This window comes from Prunus persica, chromosome G5 (assembly GCF_000346465.2).
Source record: "Prunus persica cultivar Lovell chromosome G5, Prunus_persica_NCBIv2, whole genome shotgun sequence".
In the NCBI taxonomy this organism is placed as follows: Eukaryota; Viridiplantae; Streptophyta; class Magnoliopsida; order Rosales; family Rosaceae; genus Prunus; species Prunus persica.
The window spans coordinates 6282932-6306640 of record NC_034013.1 but is presented as its reverse complement, the minus strand read 5'-3'; the positions used below and the strand labels follow the sequence as shown (position 1 = coordinate 6306640).

The following is a 23709-nucleotide window of genomic DNA, read 5'->3' as shown; positions in this document are numbered from 1 at the left end:
GGGAAAAATGTAGAGGTTCAAATCACTAACATATAGGTTAAACTTGTTTTTTTTTTAGGATCTTTCCTGTTGAGAGGTACCACATACTAAATTCAAATACACTATACGAATATTAGAGCATTTTTAGTGGGAGGGATTAGCCCGGACAAGTGGCCCCCAATCTCGTTTCCAGCAGCCAAGGCTTGCTAGCGTTGGGCTCCACCAGCTTGGGCAAGGCCCAAGACAAGATGACTTAATGTTAAGTCATTGTGACATCAACAACCAATTTAAATAATAAAAAATTAAAATTAAAAAAAAAAGGGGAAGGGGGGGGAGGGGAAAAAAACCAAAATTTACAGAATTTTTTTATTTATAAATACATCAATATTCTTCACTTCCCACACCAAAACTCTATACAAATTCCTCTCCTCATATCTCATATGAATAGTGGTTGCCATGGCAATGGGTGAAAACCCAACAAAAAAATTGTTAGGGAATGCACTATTCATGTGAATAGTAACAATCATTACCTCCCCTTGCTTTTTCCTATGGCAAATTGGTAGAAATGCTCTTAAGACTCGAACCCAAGACATTTTTTGAAGGATTGTTCTAAATCACTACACTAATGGATCATTTACATTGATGGATTAACTTAAGATCATGTCAATGTGTATATTTTGAAACTTACATTTTGAATCATAGCCTATTTTACTTTGCACAAACCAACCAATCTATGCTTAGACCCAAAAAAAGAGTCACACACTCTAAATATTAACTGTATATTATTATATTGTTTTTTTATACGAACTTTATATAGGCATAGAGATATAGTTACATGGGTTTTATATAAATAAAGAAAAATTATTATTCCCTGAAAATAAAAAGATACAAACACACATCGAATCTAGTGGAGTTTCTTTCCTCCAATATAACTCAAAAAATGACCAAAGTATAAACGACAAAATCAAAACTAGAAAAGAAAAATGAAATGGAACTTCTTTATTTGAAATAAAGTTTTAAAAAAGGGTAGGCATATACCCACGGAAGAGAAGGATTCAACTTTTGTAGTTTAATATATTACTATATATTTATTTTTGGTAAGGATATCGACTATCATTTCCTTGACGAACAACCCTTTATATAGTGCATCTTTTTAATACAATTGGAGGTAAGAAAATCTATCTCAAAAGGCTTTGTTTCCACTATCTAGCTAGCAGGAAGCTAAATTTTTTATTATATATAAATTCTATATTTAAGGCACGAAAACACTTTTTGTAGTTTGATATATCAATATTCCAACTTTTTTTAGCATAATTTATATAGTTTTTTTAATAACAACAAATATATATATATAAAGAGAGAATCCCCTTAGTATTCCAAAATTAGAAGACCAAATACAAAGATTTCTATGATCATGTCCTCCCTATGCTAATTCATTAGCTATAATATTTGTGTTCACGATAAACATCATGAACTTGAATAACTCCAACCACTTCCATCAACCCTGTAATATCTTTAAATGAGTGAAAATTTGTAAAGTTTCTAGTTTTTTTTTTTTTTTTTTTGAGGTCCTTTCCTATTGAAAGGGGCGATAGCATATTAAACTCACACACACAACACGGATGCTAGGACTCGAACCCAGGACCTTGCCTGAGGGAGTAAATACTCCAAACCACTACACTAGTGGGTCCTTTGCATAAAGTTTCTAGTTTGGTTAATGGATTTAAATATGAAATTTAATATTTTTGAACTTCTACTCTCTTGAAATTTTAGAAATGACAACTATTTAGATATAATTTAAAGTCGGGATTCATGACCTCCAAATTCCATGTTTTTTTTTTTTCACGTGAAATGTCTATTTCTATGTCTTTTTATCTAAACATGAATTGGTGTATGCCAATAGAAAATTTGACTTTTGTCCAAATCCCAAGTTTATTTTCCCATCCAAATACACCATAAGTGTTTTCATGGGGAGTACAATGTGGTTGAAGGTTGTGTCATTGTTTGGTTGTTGAGAAAGTGAGAGAAGTGATAAAGGATTTGAAAAAACCCACTTTTAAATCACAAACAACATTTTTAGACATGAAAATTTGATTTAGCAATATCTTCAAACTGAGATATTTGATTTTTTTTTAAATTGTGAAAAGTATATCACTATCTAAATTTTTTATTTAATTAACAGTGATGCTTTAGAAAAAGATTACCTATTTCATTTATCAAATATTTATGTATTTAACTATTATGATGTTCCTTTAGTTATTTATAAATATGAATGAGGTTATGTGAAAACATTTTTTGTTGTTGCCAAAGCTAGAAAAGGGGAGGGGGAAAACTCACACACATAGGTAAGAAACATATCAGTGTAAATAACTATCGCTTCTCATTTAAATATGAGTTCTTTACATTTATTTAACTTCCTAGTTATCTATATATTTTTTGATTAATTAAAAAAAATCTATATTGTTTGGGTAGATTAATAATTTACAAAGATAATGAATAATAAAGTCTAGGTTGAGAATTTGTATATCAACCATAAAATCGTATATGAATTGTTGAGATGCGCACACACACACACATATATATATATATATATATCATCAACTCTTCACTTATAATGTATCTCATTCGTTCATATCTTATGTGATAATTGATATAAGTTAAGTCTTCAACTTATATCCTTATTTAAATGCAATATATAAAGGATAGCACAATTAAACTTTTGAAGACAATATACATGCCCCAAAATGAATTGTAAGTTAATTACCAAAAAATATTTCTAATGTGACTGTTACGTTGAAATGTATTTGGTCTTTTAGGGCTATTAGTGGAGATACAAGCTGTGTGATGTTGCCAGTGCATCCTCCTATATATGGATTAATCCTTACTATGCATCGATCTTTATATTAACCCTTTATGGATATTTGGTCGTTGTGTCCAATTATTAAATATAATTATTGCTAATTTAAAAATATATATATATTTCTAATGAAAATAACTGTAAGATATTAAAGGTAGGTATTATAAAACAATGACACAAGATTAATAAAAATGACTACAATGAAGCCAAAAAACAAGGCTACAAGATACATCTAACCAGCTAATAATATATGGACTTTCTTTTGTCACTATAATTTAGCTCACAACACCACATTTGAGGAGATCCCACCAACTGATCTCTTCTTGTACATCTGATTTGATGTTATAATCCAAGTTTTGTCAACTCTCGCCCAAACTTAATGAAACAAAATTTTGCTATACCCTTTATCTAAGGTTTAAAATTTACATTATAATATACTTATAAGTCAAATGGTTAAGAGCATTTGCCGTTTCACCCGATAAAACTGTTTTGTGTAAGTGCTTGAGCATGCCAAATTGTTCTTGATAAGTTAAAAAAGTGTGTGTTGTGTATTGTTTTGGAGTTGCTCTTGTAAGCTATTATCTTCTGTATATTTTAATGTAGCCCAACTTTGGCCATTCATTAAGTTCCATTAGAGAACACGTGGGGAAACCCCATTAGGAATTTGGGCACTGAAATGCAATCTGGTTAACTCTTAAAAAAAAGGACTTTGATGTACAAATGTGCACAAAATTAATCCAAAAATCTCTCCTTAATGACAGCACTTACACCAATGCAGAACATTTAAACGTGGGTTGTTTGGTTAAGGGCATGAAACGAGCATTATTTATGGGAATAATAAAAATTCCGGCATAATTTGAAAATGTGAATTTTTAGATTTTTTTATTTTATTTTTATATATTTAATATAAGCGATATTAGGAAAGAGGTGATTTTAACACGACCTCGGGAGAGGATATTTTTTTGTTTTAGCCGCTACAAAAAATCTCAAAAAAAAAAAAAAGTGCTCATTGTTAATACCGGAGATTATCAGAGTAGGCCTTGATGCTCCCCCTATTATTAAAGACGGCTTTTTTGTTTTTCTTTAATTCATATAAAGACTTACCTGTGACTCATCACATGGGTCCAAACATGCACCTTACCTCTCATCTTTACACTTGGCATGTACAATAAGTCACGCTGGAGGGCCCACATCTACTAGATTGGATCCTTCTGTGGTCCCCGCCATCTGCCCTTTTGCAAGTCTATCTAGGCGTGTGAGTGCTCACATCCTACAACGCCCCGTTTAAAGGAAACTAGAAAACAAAGGAAAGGAAAAGAAGGAGAATTGGTCGATGAAGAAAGAAGGGCTTCCAGCGTTCTACTTGGGATCCACCAATGACTTGGACTATATTTACTATATTCTCCCCCTTTATTATTATTATTATTCTATAATTGTATATATTTAAATATTATTTATGATGTCATATGGGAGATTTTATCAACAGTGCCCTTGGCCGTTGATGTGGCGTTTGTGGAATAAACTATCAATCTCCACCGTCAATGGTGAGATATTATTTTTTAGATTTATCTTAGCCAATTCTTGCTATTTATTTATGTTATCATTTACTTATTTTTTTTAAAAATTTATTTATAAATTATACTGCGGGAGGACTTGGGAAAACGTGGAGTAGGTAAGATGTCTGCGTTGAGGGAAGGTTTGAGAATCAGAGGGTGAGGATTGTGGACTTGGCTGGAAAGGCTTTTCTGATTGAGCACAGTTTAATACTATTGAAAATGAACGGCCTTGATGGATGGGTTAAAGTGATTAAAAAGTTTTTTTTTTTTTTTTCCTTTCATTTTTTCTGTTTTTACTAACGGGGATGAGATTCGAACTTGAAATTTGTTCCAATTTTAGATAGCACTATCACTAAATGAAGAGTTAGTGTAAATTGATTAAAAAGTTGATGGTGTATACTAAACTAAAACGACATATGATTAGCCAACATGGTCTAGTCTAGTAGAAAAATGACTGGTGGTCTTAGGTTCGAACATCCATGATGTGTATGTGAGAAACCGTCATCCCTCTTGTATTAGACTAAAAAAAGACATTTGATTACGAGAAAAATAAATAAAACCTAAAGCATTCGTATGCTAACATGATTGTAAGTTAATATATATATCCGATAGTTTAAACTATAAGGTAGAGGAGAGTTTCTCACACAAACAATGCAAGTCAAGATCCTTTTTCATTGAGCTAAATCACGTTGGCAACAAAACCGAAAGTTTTAATATGTAAAAATTGACTTAACACAATCGCCCACACACCATTAATTTGTGACGCTACACATTATTAATTGTGAATAACTCTTATGATTTTTTTTTTAAAGGACGTGTTAACATTTTCTCTATGTCTTTATACTTATATAGTCTATGAAAGTGATTTTTTTTTTGGAGGGGTTAAGACAGATGAAGGGGTTGATTGAATGGTTGATGTTTTTGATTTGAGAGAAAACTTTATGTAGAATTGATCATTAAGATTTCAAGAGTTGAATTTCTCATTCTCTTATAAGCAGCCTAGAAGATGGATGATCCTTAGCCGTCGGATTAGAACAAGATTTGAAGAGGATGTGAGTTGTGTATTAGTTGGTTACAGGTCAAAATCTTTTGAAGAAAGGACCAGGCAATTTGATGGCCAAAGTATGCAGTTATGCTGCGGCTGACCATGAAGGTCTAAATTTCATAGGGTCTGGGTGGGCCCTAGGTGGGCAAACAAAAAAATAATTATTAAATAAAAGAGGCCACATGGCACCAAATGAGTCAAATTCATGAGATACCCACTATGCATCATGGAACTATATAAATTTTTCTTTCATCAAAAAATTAAAAATTAAAATTTTTTTTTTATAAAAATTATTAAATTTGGAGAGAAGGAAGAAAGAAATTGAAATTTCCCTTTCATGGAGTGCTTTGCATTTTGGTTGTCTAGATTGCGTTTTGTGACCATCACAATACAGTAAAACAGCTGACAATCCCTCTCTCTAGACTCTTGATCACCACAGGATCATAGATTATGCCACGTGGCAAACATCCGAAAGGGCCCCACTTAACATTTTTTTCCCCTAAATTTAAGGTAGAGATTACTGTTGTCATTACCAATGGTTTTGTGACAGGTGACTTTGGAATTTACTGAATTTTTTTTTTTTTGAAAAACCCAACAAATATTATCAACAACATCATGTCATCACATACACATTGAATAATACCCAAAAAGAAAAGGAAAAAAAATAATGTAAAAACAGAAAAGGGATGAAAAGGAATAAGAAGAAAAATAAAAAGGAAAACTTACCTCTTTGTTTCTGTCTTCAAATTTTTGTTCTTATTGGCTATGGCTAATCTTTCCCATTTGCATTAGTTTTATTTATAGTCAAATTCTTTTCTCAAATTTTCAGGGTCAGTGCTTTGATTTTAATGGCTTCATTTTTATGGAGTTTGGAAAATTTATGATGCACAGAGCAGAAAAGTCTGTAGTCAACAGGATATATGCAATAATATTCCTTTACCTCATTCACAAATTAACAGGTTAAAAAACTAATTAAATTCTTTTACATTAACATTAATAATAAAAAGGGGTTGAAGAAATCTTTCAATGACATCAAAAATAAAGCAGAGAAAGCTGAACATTTACTTCATATACAATACAACAACACAGACACAAAACACAACATCCCTCTCTCTCTCTCTCTCTCTCTCTCTCTCTCTCTCTCACATTTCATCTTCCCTTTTCACACCCATTTATGAGATTCCTCTAATGGTCTTTTCTCTTCCATTGGATTGTACAGATTCCCAGCTAAAAACCCATCTCAATCCCTTAATTTCTCTGTGATGTTTGGCTGTTTTTTGTGAATTTTTGGGACTATAAGACATAAAACTCTTCTGGGTCTTTTGGCTTTTGCTTTCTTCTGCAGACTCTCGCTCTGGGTTTGCTGCAGAAAAGCCTTGGATACTCGCTAGTATATGCCATAAAAAAGTTGAAGAGAAAAATCTTATTTTGCACAAATTTTCGTTCTTTTTTCCCACTTTTTAGCCAATAAATTATTTTCTCTCTTTTTTTGGTTCTGTAAATTTTCGTTGAATTTAGTTCTCTTCACTTGAAGAAAAGAGAGAGACATGGGCAAGCAAGGACCTTGCTATCACTGTGGAGTTACAAGTGAGTTCTTGTTTCTCCATTTTTTCTTTTATAATTTTGAGTACTTCAAAAATTGGGTCCTCATTTCAATTTTTGTTCGGAATAAATATTCTGGGTTTTATATGTACAGAAATAAAAAAATTGAATCACAAAATGGAAGAGAGCAAGAGTGAGAAAAAGTAAAAAACAATATTTGAAACGTATGAGGCCTTGTGTTATTCAGTTCGCCTGAATTCACTACTAGCAGCATCCTATTTTCTATTGATTTCTGTAGTGGTTTGAGTTTGATTTTGTTTCATGACATTTTTTCAACCCTTTACTTTCTCTTGATTGGTGTTTGACTGTCACTCGAAGTTTGACATGTCCCAGAATGCGTATTTAAGTTTGTATCTGTTGCGTACTGGAAAACTTCTAGAGTAATGTTTGATTTTGTATGCTTGCTCATTGTTCTTGAGGTCTTTATCATCCTGAAAATACCTTGTCGAAGCAATAATTTGTGTCTGTAATCTAAGTAAATGATTCAGTTACCAACAAATTTACCTTTCATAATGTCCGTGTTTCGGTTCCTTCATCCCTTCCATAAGTTAGTGACAGTCTTCTTTCCCACATTCTTTGTGAACCATATTGCCACCTTATGTTAATTGGACGGTTTCTCTAGATTTTGCTCCGTATTCTCTGGTCTAGTTTTATCCCATTCTTCTTGCGTATTGTTTTAAAATGTTCTTCCATGCACTCTTGATGTGAAGTCAATCTAATCGAATGCTACTTGTTCTAAAGCTTAAACCTTGAAACTGTTAAATTGAATACTTAAAGTTATTTGTATTGTAATAGAAAACTTGTACCAAATTTAAATGTTGAAGTGACACCGTTCCTTGTCATTCCCGGACACTCTAGTTCCAGTTTCAGAACTCAGTATGTAGTGCATTTGTTGGCTTCCAAGATATTCATCCCTTGAAATTAACAACTCGCCTCAGCCTTGTGAAATTCAATCCTCATCCATTTTGTTTCTGAAATTCCAACTTTTCTCTGTGGTTGAAATCATTGTTTAACTTGTAAAGTGCCTTCTATCTGTGTTTATTCTAATAATGTATAATCAGTAGTGTGGGGAAGTACAGTAGCTTTAGCTTCTTTTTTCTTTTTCTTTTTCTTTTTTGCGTGTAGCCAAGTGAATGTTGGGGCTTTTACTCATTGCAAACACAGAATGAGGGTGTTGATTAGAAACTCATGATCAATGCCAACTCCTATTGATTGTTGATTGTTACTCAGTTGTTGTGCCTTGGTTTAGACTCCTGCCAAAGAGTTGAATTTCAGCCAGTATTATACTACAAGTAGAATAGTCATCACTCATCAGTAGTCCTTATCTGTCTTTTGTTACGAAATTATTTAAAGTAGCGTTTGCTGTGTATTTTTTTCTTCTTTATTACAGTTATTTAGGTACAGAAATTAAGCCTTGGCCTAGTTAAGCTGTGAGTAGTGGCAAGTGCCAACCACTAGTTTCTCCATTTTAATAGAAACAATTAGGCTTGTTCAATTATGTTTATCTGCTTTACATCTTCTTCTGGCTTAAGTAATTTTCTGCATATTAAATGCTGACAACCAAGCATTGCAACAGGCACTCCCCTTTGGCGCAACGGGCCACCTGACAAGCCAGTACTTTGCAATGCATGCGGATCTCGATGGAGGACTAAGGGAACACTTGCAAATTATACACCTCTACATGCTCGAGCTGAACCTGATGATTATGAAGATCATAGGGTTTCCAGGGTGAAGAGCATATCTATAAACAAAAACAAAGAAATAAAACTGGTTAAAAGAAAGCAGAATCCTGACAGTGTGATGGTTGGAGGGGTTGCTGCTGATTATGCCCATGGCTTCCGAAAGGTAACTGATGAAGATACAAGTAATAGGTCCAGTTCTGGGTCTGCTGTGTCTAACTCTGAGAGCTGTGCACAATTTGGCAGTGCAGATGCAAGTGATTTGACAGGTTGGACACTTAAGACAATTAATATTCAATTATAGATGTTTGAAATATTCCTCTGCTTTTTCGATCCATGAGAGGAGAGTCTACTTCTATGTTGTTACACTTAAGGTGACAAAATTGTTGATAAATTAACTAAACAAAGAGCTGCAAATTCCTTTATAAATTGCTCATTTTGATTGAAATTTGGAGATGCATTTGCGGTTGAAGAAGAGTGGACCAGGAAATGATTGTTAGTTCTATGTGTCAAAAAAGGAGGGAACTTATGCCCAAAGTAGTTTTTAATGGTAGAGCACTTCTTTCCCACACCCACTATCAGAGGTCGACTCTTATCTTCCTTCCTTAGGCCTTAGCCCTTTGGATCAAAAAAAGAAATTTTGCTAGTCGAGTGGTTTCCTTGGTTCCATTCGTGTTTCAGAATCTCTTATTCAAGCAGTTCGCTTCGAAGCCTTTTGTGCACATCTTAGTCTTTCATATAATGCAGTGATCAATAATATATCAGGCTAATCATTTTATATTTATGAAGATAGACACCTTCCAAATAATTTGATTTTCACCATCTTCATGAAATTATTTCTCATAAAGTAGCCAAATAATTCTTACAGTTCTCACTCTTTTGACTGATTTTTTCAGGTCCTGCTCAGTCAATGGTATGGGACTCAATGGTTCCTTCTAGGAAAAGGACCTGTATCGGTCGTCCTAAGCCATCTCCTGTTGAAAGGCTTACAAAGGATCTATATACTATTTTACATGAGCAACAGTCTTCTTACTTTTCCGGGTCTTCTGAAGAGGATCTGCTTTTTGAATGTGAAACACCAATGGTTTCTGTTGAAATAGGGCATGGAAGTGTTCTCATGAGGCATCCCAGCTCAATAACACGAGAAGAGGAATCTGAAGCTAGCTCCCTTTCAGTTGATAACAAACAGTGCCACATAAATGAGGCTTATTCCCATCCTGCAACCCTTCATGTACATAATAATAAGGGTGTCATTATGACCAGTACTGTAACTGGAAAGATGAATAACCTTGCAGGACAAGGGATGCAACAAGAGCCACTGAAAAGGTAACACTCTCCTGAACTATGTAACAAGGTGATATGTACTCGTTAATTATATGCCAAAACGACAAACATGAGTATTACTGCTCAGTTAGGATGCTTTGTACAATGCACATATTGATCTACAAAGTATTTAATGTGCTGTATAACATAACTGTTTGTATTCAAAATGAGTACTGGGCCCAACATGGCTCAGATAGAAATTTAGGACCATTTTGTTATGGACATATCTTAGAAATACAAAATATCCAACCTTTATGTGAGTCATGGATCATTTTTAAGTAGCTGGTAGTAGGATGGAAATACTTCCTTTTCTGTGATACAAAGCTATAATGAAGTATCTGCATGCGGTTAAAAATAGAAGATACTATTGGAGAAAGGTGAAGTAAAATCGATTTCTCTCGCTGTAACTAATATTTGGTGTTGTTTGTATTTGCAGGGATAAGTCTCAGTATGACAACTTCCAGATCTTGGGAAACCATAATTCACCATTGTGTCATGTAGATTTAAATGTAAGTTGAATTGTATGTTATAAAAGAAGGCAATTCCCTCAATTCCATTCCCTCTGATAAGATTCTCTGTTATCTATATAGACCCTAATTTCAACAAGTTAATGAACCCTTACTTATTGCAGAATGTGAATTGTTCCATGTATGCCCAATTTTTCACTCAACCCAATATCCAAATTTACCAAACATTTTTATGATGTAAAACTTACAACTACTTTTCCTTCGGGCAACAGTATATGGTTTTCAATAGCTGATATTATTTTCTTTAATTTTTGTTTATTATTCTTTTCTTAGTCATTTCCTGCTACTTCTAAGTTCTACCTAATTCTATGCTACTTCAACAGTCTGATCTGGAGTTCAAGTATATTCAGTCATAATTGGTCACTGCTTGAAAGTTGTTCCTTCAATATTGAGCTCTTAACATAGTTACAATTCTTGTTTGGTGTAGGATATTTTAAATTTTGAAGAGTTTACGAGGCAGTTGACAAATGAGGAACAACAGCAATTACTGAAACATCTACCTCCCGTTGATGTTGTTAAATTTCCTTATAGGTTAGAAGCCTTGTCATTCATGTTTTAATAGAATATTTTATCGTTGACCGCTGAATATTGAATTCCAAGAGAAGTTTACAACTGTGGCAGTGAACATATACTTCTTCATGCTATTATTTTGTATTACTTAAGCAATATGTCACTGGGTGCACAGTTGCAAGATAGATATGTTACCTAGTCCTACAGAAATGAACCATCCTATTTTGCACATAGTGAAATTGCCCAGAGGCCCATAATGAACATGGAGCCATGTTGTTAAATTATCACCATGTGTGCTTGAAAACATAGAATACAATTTCTTTTGGAATGTCAGTATGGTGTGTTTGAAGGATAGATTAACTATCAAGTCTACCTTACATAAGAGAATTTAAGAAGTTGGACATTATATATGACATTCATGGTGGTTTGTTTGTTTTGTATTTGCAGCCTCAAAAGCATGTTCGATAGTCCTCAATTCAGGGAGAATTCGACTTCCTTTCAGCAACTGCTAGCAGAAGGGGTCTTTGATATCTCCTTTCTAGGGGCAAAAACTGAAGACTGTAAGACTTTGAAAAGGCTTGTATTGTCCAATTCTTCGAAATCTAAATGGGTTGAACGCTATCATCTTCTCAAGGTTTGAGCTATTCGAAAATCTAAATATTATTAGAAAAAATTTAAAAGTGAATTTATAATAGTCGCTATCCATTTTTTGCTACAGAAATGTAAAACTAGCCCTGGAAAGTCTGTTATTTCTGGGCCTAACACCCTGGCATCTAGTAATTTTCGACATGTCAAGAGACTGCGGGACAGCGAGACTCAAAGTTTTCCAGGTTAGCTGAAAGTTCTCTCTTATATTTAGTTGAATGGTGAAGTTTCTGCTAGTATATGTCTTTTTGAAATAGAAACATTACGCAAAAGATGAAACGAGAGTGCATATCTGAGTACCATAACATTACTTCTCTTCACCCGTGTGTAACATGCAATATTGGTAAGAGCATTTGCAAAAGATAACATTAATTCTTTGCATCATGATAGTGAAATGTTAGTAACACAATTTAGGAGGCTAAAATGAATCTTTTCACTTTCAGCTGCTAATATTTACTCAAAACTTCAAAACCTATGGAACAACATTTGAGAAATAGTTTATCATCTTTTCACAATTCCCCCTTCAATTTATTGTACATTGTAACTGTTCTTAACTATCTTGCATCTTTCAGATGTAAAGATGATGATGAAGAGCCCCAAAAGGATAATCGTGAAGGGTAGCAATGAAAACAAGGATCTCATGGACTATGATGGTTCTTGCTTTAGTCCAAGAAGCCTATTTGCTTTGCCTGCAGATGGTAGCTCTTTCTTGATGGAATCTATGAATTTTGTTGATGAAAGTTCTGATCAGGATCTTCTACTGCATTTGCCATCCAATGGATCTTTCGCACAAGCAGAGCTTCTTCACCCAGCCATGAGTTTTGGTGCCCAGCAGGCAAGCACTAGTAGTAGCTCAATATACCCACACGTACTCCATCCGTGACAAACGTGAAAATGTCGAACGCTATGTTGATCAATAGAATTATATAGGTACCACGCCTTCTGCCTAAAGCGATGACAGGGTTCATGTATTTTGAATGGTAAAGACATGTGAATGAGGTTTGATGGTTGCTCTTTTTTTCCCTTTACCTCTTTGAACCTGGAACTCTTAAGGGATGAAATTTGGGTGGGGCTTTTTGTATAGGTTGACAAACAGGTTGTAATATAAGCTTATATTGCACAACTGGTAAGTTCCATAATTTTGTATGAATTTTAGTTTCTGTCTTTCTTAATAAGCCAGATACTCGTTTGGTGGCTTGTTTGTTGCTTATTAAAGAGAGAAAAAAAAAAAAAAAACTTTGCGTGATGCATGTGAAGGTAGTGGACATTTAGCCTTCCTTTATGCCTTTTTCTAGGATGCTAGAATTGTTCAGATTGTTGACTAAATATCTTAACGATAAGGTCTTTCTTATCCAATTATCCACTCAAGAATACTAAGGTTTGTTGGTTTGCTACTTTTCTTAAAAGTCTGGGATGTAGGAATTAGGATATGGGTTTCCTTCATGTGGGGTTAAGGTTCAACGTGTCTTCAACTAAACTCACACCCTTTTTAAGATATTGGTAGAATCTGAGATATTCTAAATTTTTTAGGACCATCAAATACCACTTCTCTTTTTGGCATTTTTCTGTTTGGAGAGGTGATCAACTGAGAAACTAAAGATGGGGGGAGGTTTATATATCAAACCAAAATAAAAATTTATTGACATAAAAGAGCAATATCAAAGAAATAATACATATTCAAACCATAGGCCAATTCCTTTCAAAAGATATATTTTTCCAAATTGTGAAACTTCAAAAGAAGAAAGCCTGAGCAATGTGTTCTTTTTAAATAAACGCAAAAAGACCAAGAAGGTTAGACATAAATGTAATACAAGAAGGTGATGCAACCCAATTCACAAGCAAGACTTTCTATACTAAAAATAGCTGTTTCATCCTAACTTTAGTAATAAACCCCCCATTTACAACTTCCAAAAGTCCTACCTCTGTTGCAATGCTGCTGCTCGTCAAACTTGACTCTTCTTCAAATCAGAACCCGCCTTCTGGCCACCACGATGGCCGGGGAAAAGTCATGCCTCGACGCCTACTTATCTCCCAAAAACTACCATTGTCAACCACATCATCACCATCACCATCATACTTGTCTTTCAGAAGTTTCAACACATCCAATATAGCAACCTCATTCTGCACCATATCCTCACCATCCATAGCACTAGAACCTGGCTGCACGATCGATCGTGGCAGAGCCCGCCCTCGCCACGGGCTGTCTATTCGCCGCAATTCCTCAATAGTCACATTTGGTGTACCCCTCATCACATCATCCAGGCATTCCTCGCCGCCATCCTCCATCTCCACAACGCTGTCTTTTTCATCACTGTTCGATTGAGTTTCTTCGACAGCACTCTCGCTCTCGTTGTCAGAAGAGTTCAGCTTCCTTTCCTCCGAGCCTTCCTCACCCGAACTCTCATCGCAACCGTCAATTTCGAGACTTTCAGTGGAACTACAGGAGGGCTCAAATTTTCCCAAATTGTGCTCGGAATCCTTCAATTTCTTCAATGGGGGTTCCAGTAAACCGCCTTCCGGGGACAATTCCCTCCTCAAAACCCTACATTCCACCGCTGCAGCCTCTGCAAACCCTAGATCCGTGTCCCCTCCCAAATCCACCGCACCCGTACCTTCGCCGAAGGCCACGATTACGCCTCGCCCGTCTCCAACATCCTCGTACGGAGGATCGTCGTCGCTCGTATTAACTTCCAGCGACGGAGTTTTCCCTTCGGAGGTTGGCGGGTATGAGTATTCGGGTGGGGTCTGGAACACGTCTTGGGAGGCTCTGTTGTTGTGAGCTTCGTCATCCTCTGAGCTCTCCGGTGGCGAGACCATAATAATGCCGGTGCAGGCCACCGAGCCGGAGCTGGACTCAGACGACGAGTCGTTCTCGTACTCGTAGCTGTCGGCGCCGTCGTCCATATGAGATGGGGTTTGTTTGGGTTTTCGTCTTCGTCCATTTGCTCTTCTTTCAGTCTTCTCCTTTTAAAGGGTTTGCATATTTTTATTATTTTTTCAATGATTTTTTTGTGTGTAAGGGTTTGATTTGGAAGATTCCCGCTCATTTTCTGATCAACGGTGGAGGATGAGTGATGAAATTGGATTTAGGCGCGCATTCACTTTTGGTTATTTTGATAAAGCGGGTGTTTGAATTTTTTACTGTTACTTGAAATATAATTTAAAAGCAACTTCAGCACCAAGCCCGTCTAGCTCAGTTGGTAGAGCGCAAGGCTCTTAACCTTGTGGTCGTGGGTTCGAGCCCCACGGTGGGCGAAAATTTTATTTTATTTTAAATTCTTGCAATCAACAGAAGCTGCTGATGCATTTGTCTCAAATTTCAAAAGCTCTGCTTCTTTTTCTCTTTTTATTTTTGAAAAAATGAAAAGAGTGGAATGTATGCAAGCCATGCACAGCATGGCTTGGCTTGTAATTCTGCAGGAGTAGAATGCTTCTTGGCTGGCATGCTTCAACGTTTCAAAGGGTGTTTTGAGTCTTCTTTCGTCGTCGTCCATATTCAAGGGGTAGTTTTTGGTTTGAACTCAATGCATCACAGAAGAAGCTCATAGTCAAAGCGACTGGAATGGGTATTTTCTGATTTGAACTCAATGCATCACACAATTAGTGAGGGAGAAGAAGCTCATCGTCAAGGCGACTGGAATGGTGTTGAAACGTGAGAAGATGATGACTGGGTTGACATTAATTATAGATTCAACTGCATGCTCTCTTGGCCTTTGAAATTTGAAAACCGAATTCCAGGCCATTTTTTTCATCTTTTTCCACGTACGAGCTCTCCAAATCCAAGTTCAGTTTCAGCTGCCAGAGTCTATCGATCTGTAACTTTTTCTTTCTATTCTGGGTACGGCTTCTGTATTAGCACTGCATATTTCCAAAAAAATTTCATGGGCTAAATTCAATCAATTTCACTTGCCCATATTTTCATCTTATTCCCCACTACATATTTTCTCGACCCAAATCATTCAATAAGAAAAGGTGAGAAAAGCTAACAAGGACACTGCCATTTCGCCGCCAAAAAAAGGTTTCACATTTCTGTTTCCAAAATGGCCATTACAAACATCTACTTACTAATCAATACAAAACATTTCCAGCTCGAGTGCTAGCCGGAAACCACCATCGGTTAATAAACTCCACCTCTCACCCAAACCTTAGAAAACCATTTCACCTAAAACAAGAGTTTGATACAAATTCCCAAACAAACGACATCAACAAGTCCTCTTTGGTGCAGGGAAGGAATATAAACCTTAAAGTCATGTTTGGCATGGATTGACTTCCCGCTCCTACTTCGAACACAAAAAGAAAAGGACAATGTCAAATGCTATCTGCGCACCTTAATCCTCATTTTGACTTTCATCTTTGACTAGCCTGATCATGTCATCAATTCGGAGAATTGTAATAGCTGCTTCAGTTGCAAACTGCCAAACAAAAAAGTTTCATGTTAACAAACGTCACAAGACTGTCATTAAACAAGATTTATCCTATAAATATTACTGAATTTGTATCTAGAATTTGGTACCTGAATTATCTTCACTTTACTCATTGCAGGCTCAATGACTCCGGCTTTTAAGTTGTCGCGGACTTCTCCCTTTAAAAGGTCTAACCCCATGCTGCAATAATTTAGAGCAATCACCGTAAGTAAGCAGTCACATAATCTGTAAGGATTTCTATGCATCCAAGACAGAATAATTTCAGTTGCATTATTATCATATTGGCATCTCTTTGTCACATATTGGATATGAGCAAGTATAATCATAATGCCACTAAATTCAATATACAGACACACCACAAACAAAGAGGACGATGGGAAAAAAAAAGAAAAAAAGGAAACCTACATGTCGAATATAGACTCTCACTCATGTAAGAGCTCCCCAAAATAAAAAATGAAAATCAGGCAGAATTTGCCATGTCAGAAATCAAAATACCTAGAATAATCCTTCTGATCAGCCTTGGTTTGTGCCCTGGTTGGTGCCTTGGTTTGTGCAATGTGGTGATTGGCCCGTAGTTTTGCAACTAAGTCTGTAGAATCCTTGGCAGCATTGACAGCCAGCACCTAAACCAGATAAACAGTGACTATAAACACCATGAGCAGATAACAATAGCAGAAAACAGGAATACAACAGAAATCTAGAACCTTCGGTATAATTAACAAAGATTCAGCAAACTCGGCAATTGCCAACTGCTCACGCGATCCTAATGTTGTAGCAAAACACTCCAAATACACAGACAACGCAGACTCAACTGCACCTCCACCTGCTACCACCTGCATGGTCAATATATCAATGAGTTAGGTATATAAGTAACACAATGTTTCTATTCCAAAAAAAAAAAAAAAAGTAACACGAAAATTCACAATCAAACCACAACACCAAACTTGGTAGTGAAACATTCCCATTTTGTTCTTCTTCCTTCCATTGAAAAATGCATTGCACATCCTCACACCATACACATGATTGGAAAAATATACGGAAAAACATTGATAAAAGATTCTAATTTAATATAAATCAAGTGAACAGCAGTAGTAATCCATTTCGCATGACAAAAGACCTGATTAATAGCAAATAGTGGCAAAGATGATTTAGTTTAGAAGATAGTAAATTTAAAATGGTTCTGATCCTTTTCCTATCACTAATATATGAAAGAAATGTGAGGTGTTTTCTTACGGAAAAGCCCAAGTAAAAGGGGACAAAGGCTTCTGCTTTCCATTTGCTGATAAAGAATTACCACCATGTTTAAGCAAAACAACACAAAACTCAAATATAACTTTTAGAAGTTTCCTGCAATGATATGATGACAGTGAAGAAAACAGAAGATAACTTATCAAAGTGCCACTATATGCCATAATTTTCCTGCAACCATACTAATTAAAGGAAAAAATATCATTAATTTATAACCATTGCCAAACAATGCAGAACATTAACAGGAAGTGCCAAATTTTACCGAGTTTGACTCTAGGGTTCTCTTGACAATAGACAAAGCATCATGAAGAGCTCTTTCCATCTCATCAAGCATATAATCATTTGCACCTCTGAGGATCAAAGAAACCTGAAAATAATATATTGAGAAAATCAGACCATACCATATGAATATAGTAAATGTAATACTAGTGTAACTTCATTAGTTCTTAACATAGGTTGGTCAGGGTTATGCACTTATCCAAGTCATATAGATAAATGCATAAATTTCAAAAGAACCAATTAGACCCCAAAGTCAAGGAGGAAAATTGTATTAAATTTAATTAAAATCACTCACCGCACTATTATTTTTCGTTCCTTTTATCAAAATTACATCATCATCAGAAATGCGCTCCTCCACAACTTCATCAGCGGATCCGAGCAGTGAAGAATCAAATGTTTCCTCCCCTTCCATATCAGCAAAAGTTGAAACCTGCAGATCCAAAAGAAAATAAGGGGGATAAAATAAGAAACAAGATGACATGCTTATACAGGTTGTGCTTGTTTATCATTGGAAACATACATATGGATCTACTTGATTGAAGAAAGATGCAAAATTGAAAATAAGTTTTAACTATTTTAAAATCTAAACATCATTAGTCATCTGAATATCTGGTTGTCAATTTCCAAAGGAAAATAAATCTGCGAGATAATTATGTTATTAAAGAAGCATAAGAGGAAATTACCATTGTTGCACCGGTAGCTTTAGCAACATGGCGCATATCTTCTTTCTGAACACGTCTTACAGCAATAGCACCAGCCTCCACAAAATACTGAAACAACAATCACGTACATTAAATTTATATAACCAACAAACTTACTATAGTGCATGGGATAAACATTCATACACAAACTCATTGTAAACAGATTGCACGTCGTAGATCACTGTAATAACAGTGAACCCACAAGACCGACTCAGCATATACCCACATCATCAATATTTAAAAGGAAACACATTTGTATTGTATATCTCCCTTTGTATTGCGAAATAACCATAAGGGAGTTAAAATAAAGAGAGTACACCTACTTGTTCATTTCCTAAAATCATTAGGTTGAAACCTCAAACTTTTACGCTTTTGTATTAAACTACAGCATATCTTATTAACTCAAAGAGGTGCTGAAGTGGATACAAGTAACATATCCTCAAGAAGGTGTTGCAGAATTTTCAATAAGAGAACCTACAAATGGTAATTAGAAAAACATTTAACCAGGAGCCTTCAGAAATACAAATTCCAGCCACGTCAAAAGGTATGAACAAGCTAACAGTAACTATAATTTACAATAACAATGTTTTTCTGACCCAGTCTGGTACTTCAAAATCGAATATCAGCCATGACTTAGCTAAAGCAGTTGATAAAACAAATCACTAAAAATCTTGCCTTGAGTGCCATGTCGTCAATCCCTTTTGTAGTCAGAATAACATTTGCTCCAGCTTTCAGGAGTTTTTCAATACGCTCTTTCGTCATATCCGCTTCCCTGTGGAGACATGAGTGTTGTTAGTACATTACCAAACATATGTGACATCCTTAATTTCCCAAACCAATCCATTTGAGGCAGTTACCATTATGTCCGAGGCATCATAGCAATATGGAAATCATAGGCACGTGCCATAATTCTATATTGGCCTATCAATTTCACTGATGAAAGTGTAATTGAGCAAGTTTTTTTTAACAGCATGGAGAACAGATTACATAATATCACCACAGTATGCTAAACTGTGTTCATGCCCTCAACATATCTCACTGTAAAAACCTTATATAATAGATAAGACTAATTGCGTGTGTCCATTGGCATGCTAAAGATAGGGTCTGCAAAATAGTTCACGGTATAATATACAAGTTAAAAGAAAATTAGGGTCCATTATCTTCACACCTTTGGCGAATTTTTTCAAGCTCCCTGGGATCACTAACTAAAACTTGGACACCCATTTGCATTTTTGTCTTCTGAAGATTAAAGTCAAGACAGGCAATCCTCGCAGGGGCAACTCTAAGTGGCATTCCTTGTGCAGCACGGCCTGTATTTAGCGCATAACCTGTCAAGAGATAGCTATCTCTAGCACTTTTCCCATGAGCTTTCAAAATATTAATCCCCTGAAAATTAAAAGAGCAATTAAGATATAGTATGTTGGCAATAACAAACAGATAGAATGATATAAAAAGAAAGATAATGGCTCATGATGGAACCTTCATGAATCACATGTGAATATATAACTACGAAGTACTGACCTTGATTGGGTACTTGACTTCCCCTCTAGCATTGGTCATCTTTACTGCTTGTACTGCATCTACAACCTTCAAAAACCAATTATATACTAATATCATCAAAACATACAAGTACAAAAGAAAATTAAGGGTTTCTACTGCTCCAGAAATCACAAATAAATACCTGACATACCTACAAATTTTATATGAGAAAAATAATTCTATAAATGACAAATCCAGCAATATTGACACTTAAGAAAATAAATATTTGATTCACAAATAAGATTTCATTACTAAGTAAATACAAATTCCGAACAGCATATCCAACATATAAGCATACCATATTCGCAAAGAAGTCACTGTCACCACCTATCAACTTTGAGGACATGCTTGTCTTTGCACAATTTACTAGAGAATCTTTTCCAAGCTTGTCAACCTTGGAAAATCAAGAAAATATCAATTAATCAAACAGGAACATTTTATATATCAAGCATTTTACAACTTTACCATAAAATTTCTGTCTATGTCAAAGCATAAGGCCTGGTGACTATCATGACTATGAGTGTATGACCAGTAAGTCTTCTTGGTATGAGCCAATTGAACATCCAAAATTATCAACTTCTTTCCACACCATTACTATACTTCAAAACCTCTAAGAGATTACACGATGTAACAGAAGCACTACAGTCTGTACAACCAAAAGGACACTTATTCCCATAACAAGGGACCCTTCTACTTTTCAACAAATTTCAAAAGAATAATTCACTTGAGGAGCCTCACCTTCACGGCTAATTTTTCCTCAACATACTTGCAAGCTTCCCTCATAGCAAGCTGTACACAATGCAAAGAAAGGGTCAAACATAAGGGATTGTTCACAACAAAAAAGTAACATGTTATAAGCCACAACACATTTTGCAAAAAGCATACGTGGATGCAGTTACTAAATATTAAAACAAGAGAAAAAAGGAAAAAATAAAAAGCGCTCACTCTGTAACCACTGATTATGGATGTTGGGTGAATTTTGTTCCTTACTAGATCATTTGCTCTCTGTAGAATTAGAGTCAAAAAGTTAGATTTCCAAGTCACCAAGCTTTAGAACATCAGATAGCTTCTCGAAAAGCATATGAAGTGAGAAGAACAAGCAAACAAGATTACCTTAAGCAACTCTGCAGCTACAATGACCACTGATGTCGTCCCATCTCCAACTTCCCGATCTTGAAGCTCAGCCAGCTCCACAAGCACCTGTACAGCTTAAACGAAACTATATGATATATTTGATAGGAACAAGCATTCTGACACGTATAAATGCATCTATAGTATCATATTAGCAAGAAATAACCAAATTTTACCCACCTTGGCAGCAGGGTGCTCAACTTCTAGCATCTTGAGTATAGTAGCTCCATCATTAGTAATAGTCACATCACCAATATCATCCACAAGCATCTGAAATAACCAATCAATAAACAGAGTAAATTAGCTGAAACCCTTGCATACATAATCTACAACAGTGTACAATTAAAGGGGTATTAGATTCAGTGCCACATTAGACAAAGGTAAACTCCACAAGTAAGTTTATGCATACTAATTTACCATCTTAAAATTCATTTAAGAAAACAAAAAACAGTGTATTCCATTCCACTATAAGGCATAATTATCAAAGACACACTTCATATAAAAACTGCAAAGTTGAAACTTTTAAGTAGTGAAATACACCAAGCAACTTAGTTTAAAGTTTTTTATTTTATTTTTAAAAAGAGATAATTTCGCACACACAAACCCACGAGAAAGGGAGCAAAGAGGTAAAGTGCCACCATTTCATAGTAGATAGAATAGTAGTTGCTGAACTGAAACCTCATAAACACATAACATCTCATGCGTATACAAATATCTCTGGTATGTATGTGTGTTTTCATAGAGAGAGAAGGGGATGGAATACCTTGTCGAGGCCAACGGGGCCAAGTGAGGATTTGACAATGTTTGCAACAGCTTGACAGGCCATCACTGTGTTCACCAAAACGAAGCCAAACAAATTAGCACCGTTTCAGTACAAGACCTAAAAATGAAAACTCTGAGAGAGAGAGTACCATTTTGGGTGCGAACGTCCTGACCGTACTGACGGTCGCCCAAGATATCGGGGGTCTGTGAGGACATAGTCATTTGTGCTTGGCTTGAGAGAGAGAGAGTAGAAACCCTAGATAAACCCTAGATCGGATATTTGGACCAAGTAGGAAGAGAATGAGAACGAAGTAGAAAGTGTTTACTGTAAAACTGCAAAATGCGAGTCTCGAATTTCTCTAGTACAAAACACAAAGCCCTTCTCGCATTCTCACCACCTCGACATGAAAGGGTTTCGCATCTCCACGGCGTCGTTTTGGGCTTCTTTCTACGAAAACGCTCGAACCCATAAACGGTCCACTTTGCTAAGGAAAACGAAGCCCGATGCCCGATTTTCATTCTATATGGGCTTCCATCGTAGGCCCAGGTTATAGGCGAGTTGCGTGCCCTACACAATAACATAACTAGGTAACTACTATAACCTTCCAGTTTTTTAATACAAGCGATAATCTTTTTAATCTATATATATAAAGCAAAAGGCAGAGAATGGTGAAACATTCAAAATACCAGAAAATGCCCTTGGTTAATGCAAACATTAAGAATTCAAATTATTAATTAAATGAGGATAAAATGATAAATTCATACTTTTTCATATTTAAAAAAATTAAAAAAAAAAAAGAAAAAGCAGATAATGGATCCTATTTTTATGGAACACAACTACCCATTATCTTTTTTAATTCTAAAATAAATTTACTTATTTTTTTTTTAAAACCTCTCGCAAGCGCGGAAGCGCGTGCAGAGAGGCTAGTATTTTAATTAAAAAAATAAAAAGATACTCTCTTAATTCACTTTATTTAATACTAGCCTCTTTGCACGCGCTTCCGCACATGCAAGAAGTTTTTTTTAAAAAAAAAATTTTCATTTATTTTAGAATTAAAAAAAATAATTGATATTTGTGTTCCATAAAAATAGGACCCATTATCTGAATTTTCTTTTAATTTTAATTTTTTAATATGAAAAATTGTGAATTTACCATATTATCCTCATTTAATTAATAATTTCAATTCTTAATGTTTGCATTAACCAAGGGCATTTTCTGGTATTTTGAATGTTTCGCCATTCTCTACCTTTTGCTTTATATATATAGATGAACTTTCCAAAAAAATAAAAAAAAAAAAAAATCCAATCCCAGCAAAAAAAGGGAAGTTTTATCACAATAGATTTCTTAAGGATTAAGTGGACTCTAAAACTTAACTTATACTCCAACTCTAACAATAAAGAATATTCCTACAAGGACAAAAACTCTCAACCTTGCATATATAAAGGCCTCAAGTTCAGAAAAATTCATTCAATTCATTTCTCTTTTGAGCGCTTTAGTGGAATTGAGTTCTGGTTTTTGAGTTGTTGATCAAGTAACATCTCGTGATAATTCTCTTTTGTTTAGTAGTGAAAACACCAAACACCTTCAGTGAACGCTCCAGTGCTTTATAATGATATGAGCTTATAGTTCGTATTTAAGTATTTGTCCAAATTTCAGCATCAACACAAGATTTGTTATTGACATTCTCCATTGCGACAATCAACATGTCCTAAGGTAAGTTGTGATTCTTGTGTTTATATTCATTATGTGTTAATGCATTACATTAGTGAACCATACTGAAAACCCTAATGTGAAACAAATGCATATTTGAGCTGGTTTGCAAGTCTAAGTCTAGTTCCTTTTGTGGTTTGCTTGTTTCTAGGACTAAATTACATAATGTTATAGTGATACTTTGCTCTATA

At 35.2% G+C, this 23709-nt stretch overlaps 3 protein-coding genes and 1 non-coding gene across 4 annotated transcripts; 2 read left to right on the top strand and 2 right to left on the bottom strand.

Annotated features, from left to right (window-relative positions):
* On the top strand, positions 6468 to 12920 carry LOC18776687 (GATA transcription factor 26). The gene is made up of 8 exons (XM_007209813.2): positions 6468 to 7024; positions 8616 to 8987; positions 9615 to 10044; positions 10478 to 10550; positions 10996 to 11099; positions 11526 to 11712; positions 11797 to 11908; positions 12296 to 12920. The coding sequence occupies exons 1-8, from the start codon at positions 6985 to 6987 to the stop codon at positions 12604 to 12606; spliced, it is 1629 nt and encodes a 542-aa protein (XP_007209875.1). The 5' UTR covers positions 6468 to 6984; the 3' UTR covers positions 12607 to 12920.
* Positions 13313 to 15045, bottom strand: LOC109949112. Its single transcript, XM_020563490.1, has one exon. The coding sequence runs from the start codon at positions 14625 to 14627 to the stop codon at positions 13689 to 13691; it is 939 nt and encodes a 312-aa protein (XP_020419079.1). The 5' UTR covers positions 14628 to 15045; the 3' UTR covers positions 13313 to 13688.
* Positions 14906 to 14978, top strand: TRNAK-CUU. The gene has a single exon. It is a non-coding gene; the product is annotated as a tRNA-Lys (tRNA).
* LOC18776023 (T-complex protein 1 subunit alpha) lies at positions 15697 to 22291 on the bottom strand. Its single transcript, XM_007209798.2, has 17 exons — positions 21957 to 22291; positions 21809 to 21873; positions 21226 to 21315; positions 21028 to 21114; positions 20860 to 20919; positions 20653 to 20703; positions 20213 to 20308; positions 19897 to 19962; positions 19544 to 19761; positions 19051 to 19147; positions 18358 to 18444; positions 17970 to 18104; positions 17658 to 17762; positions 16852 to 16980; positions 16643 to 16770; positions 16237 to 16327; positions 15697 to 16135 (listed from the first exon to the last, which is right to left on the bottom strand). Exons 1-17 carry the CDS (start codon positions 22027 to 22029, stop codon positions 16052 to 16054), a joined length of 1662 nt encoding a protein of 553 aa, XP_007209860.1. The 5' UTR covers positions 22030 to 22291; the 3' UTR covers positions 15697 to 16051.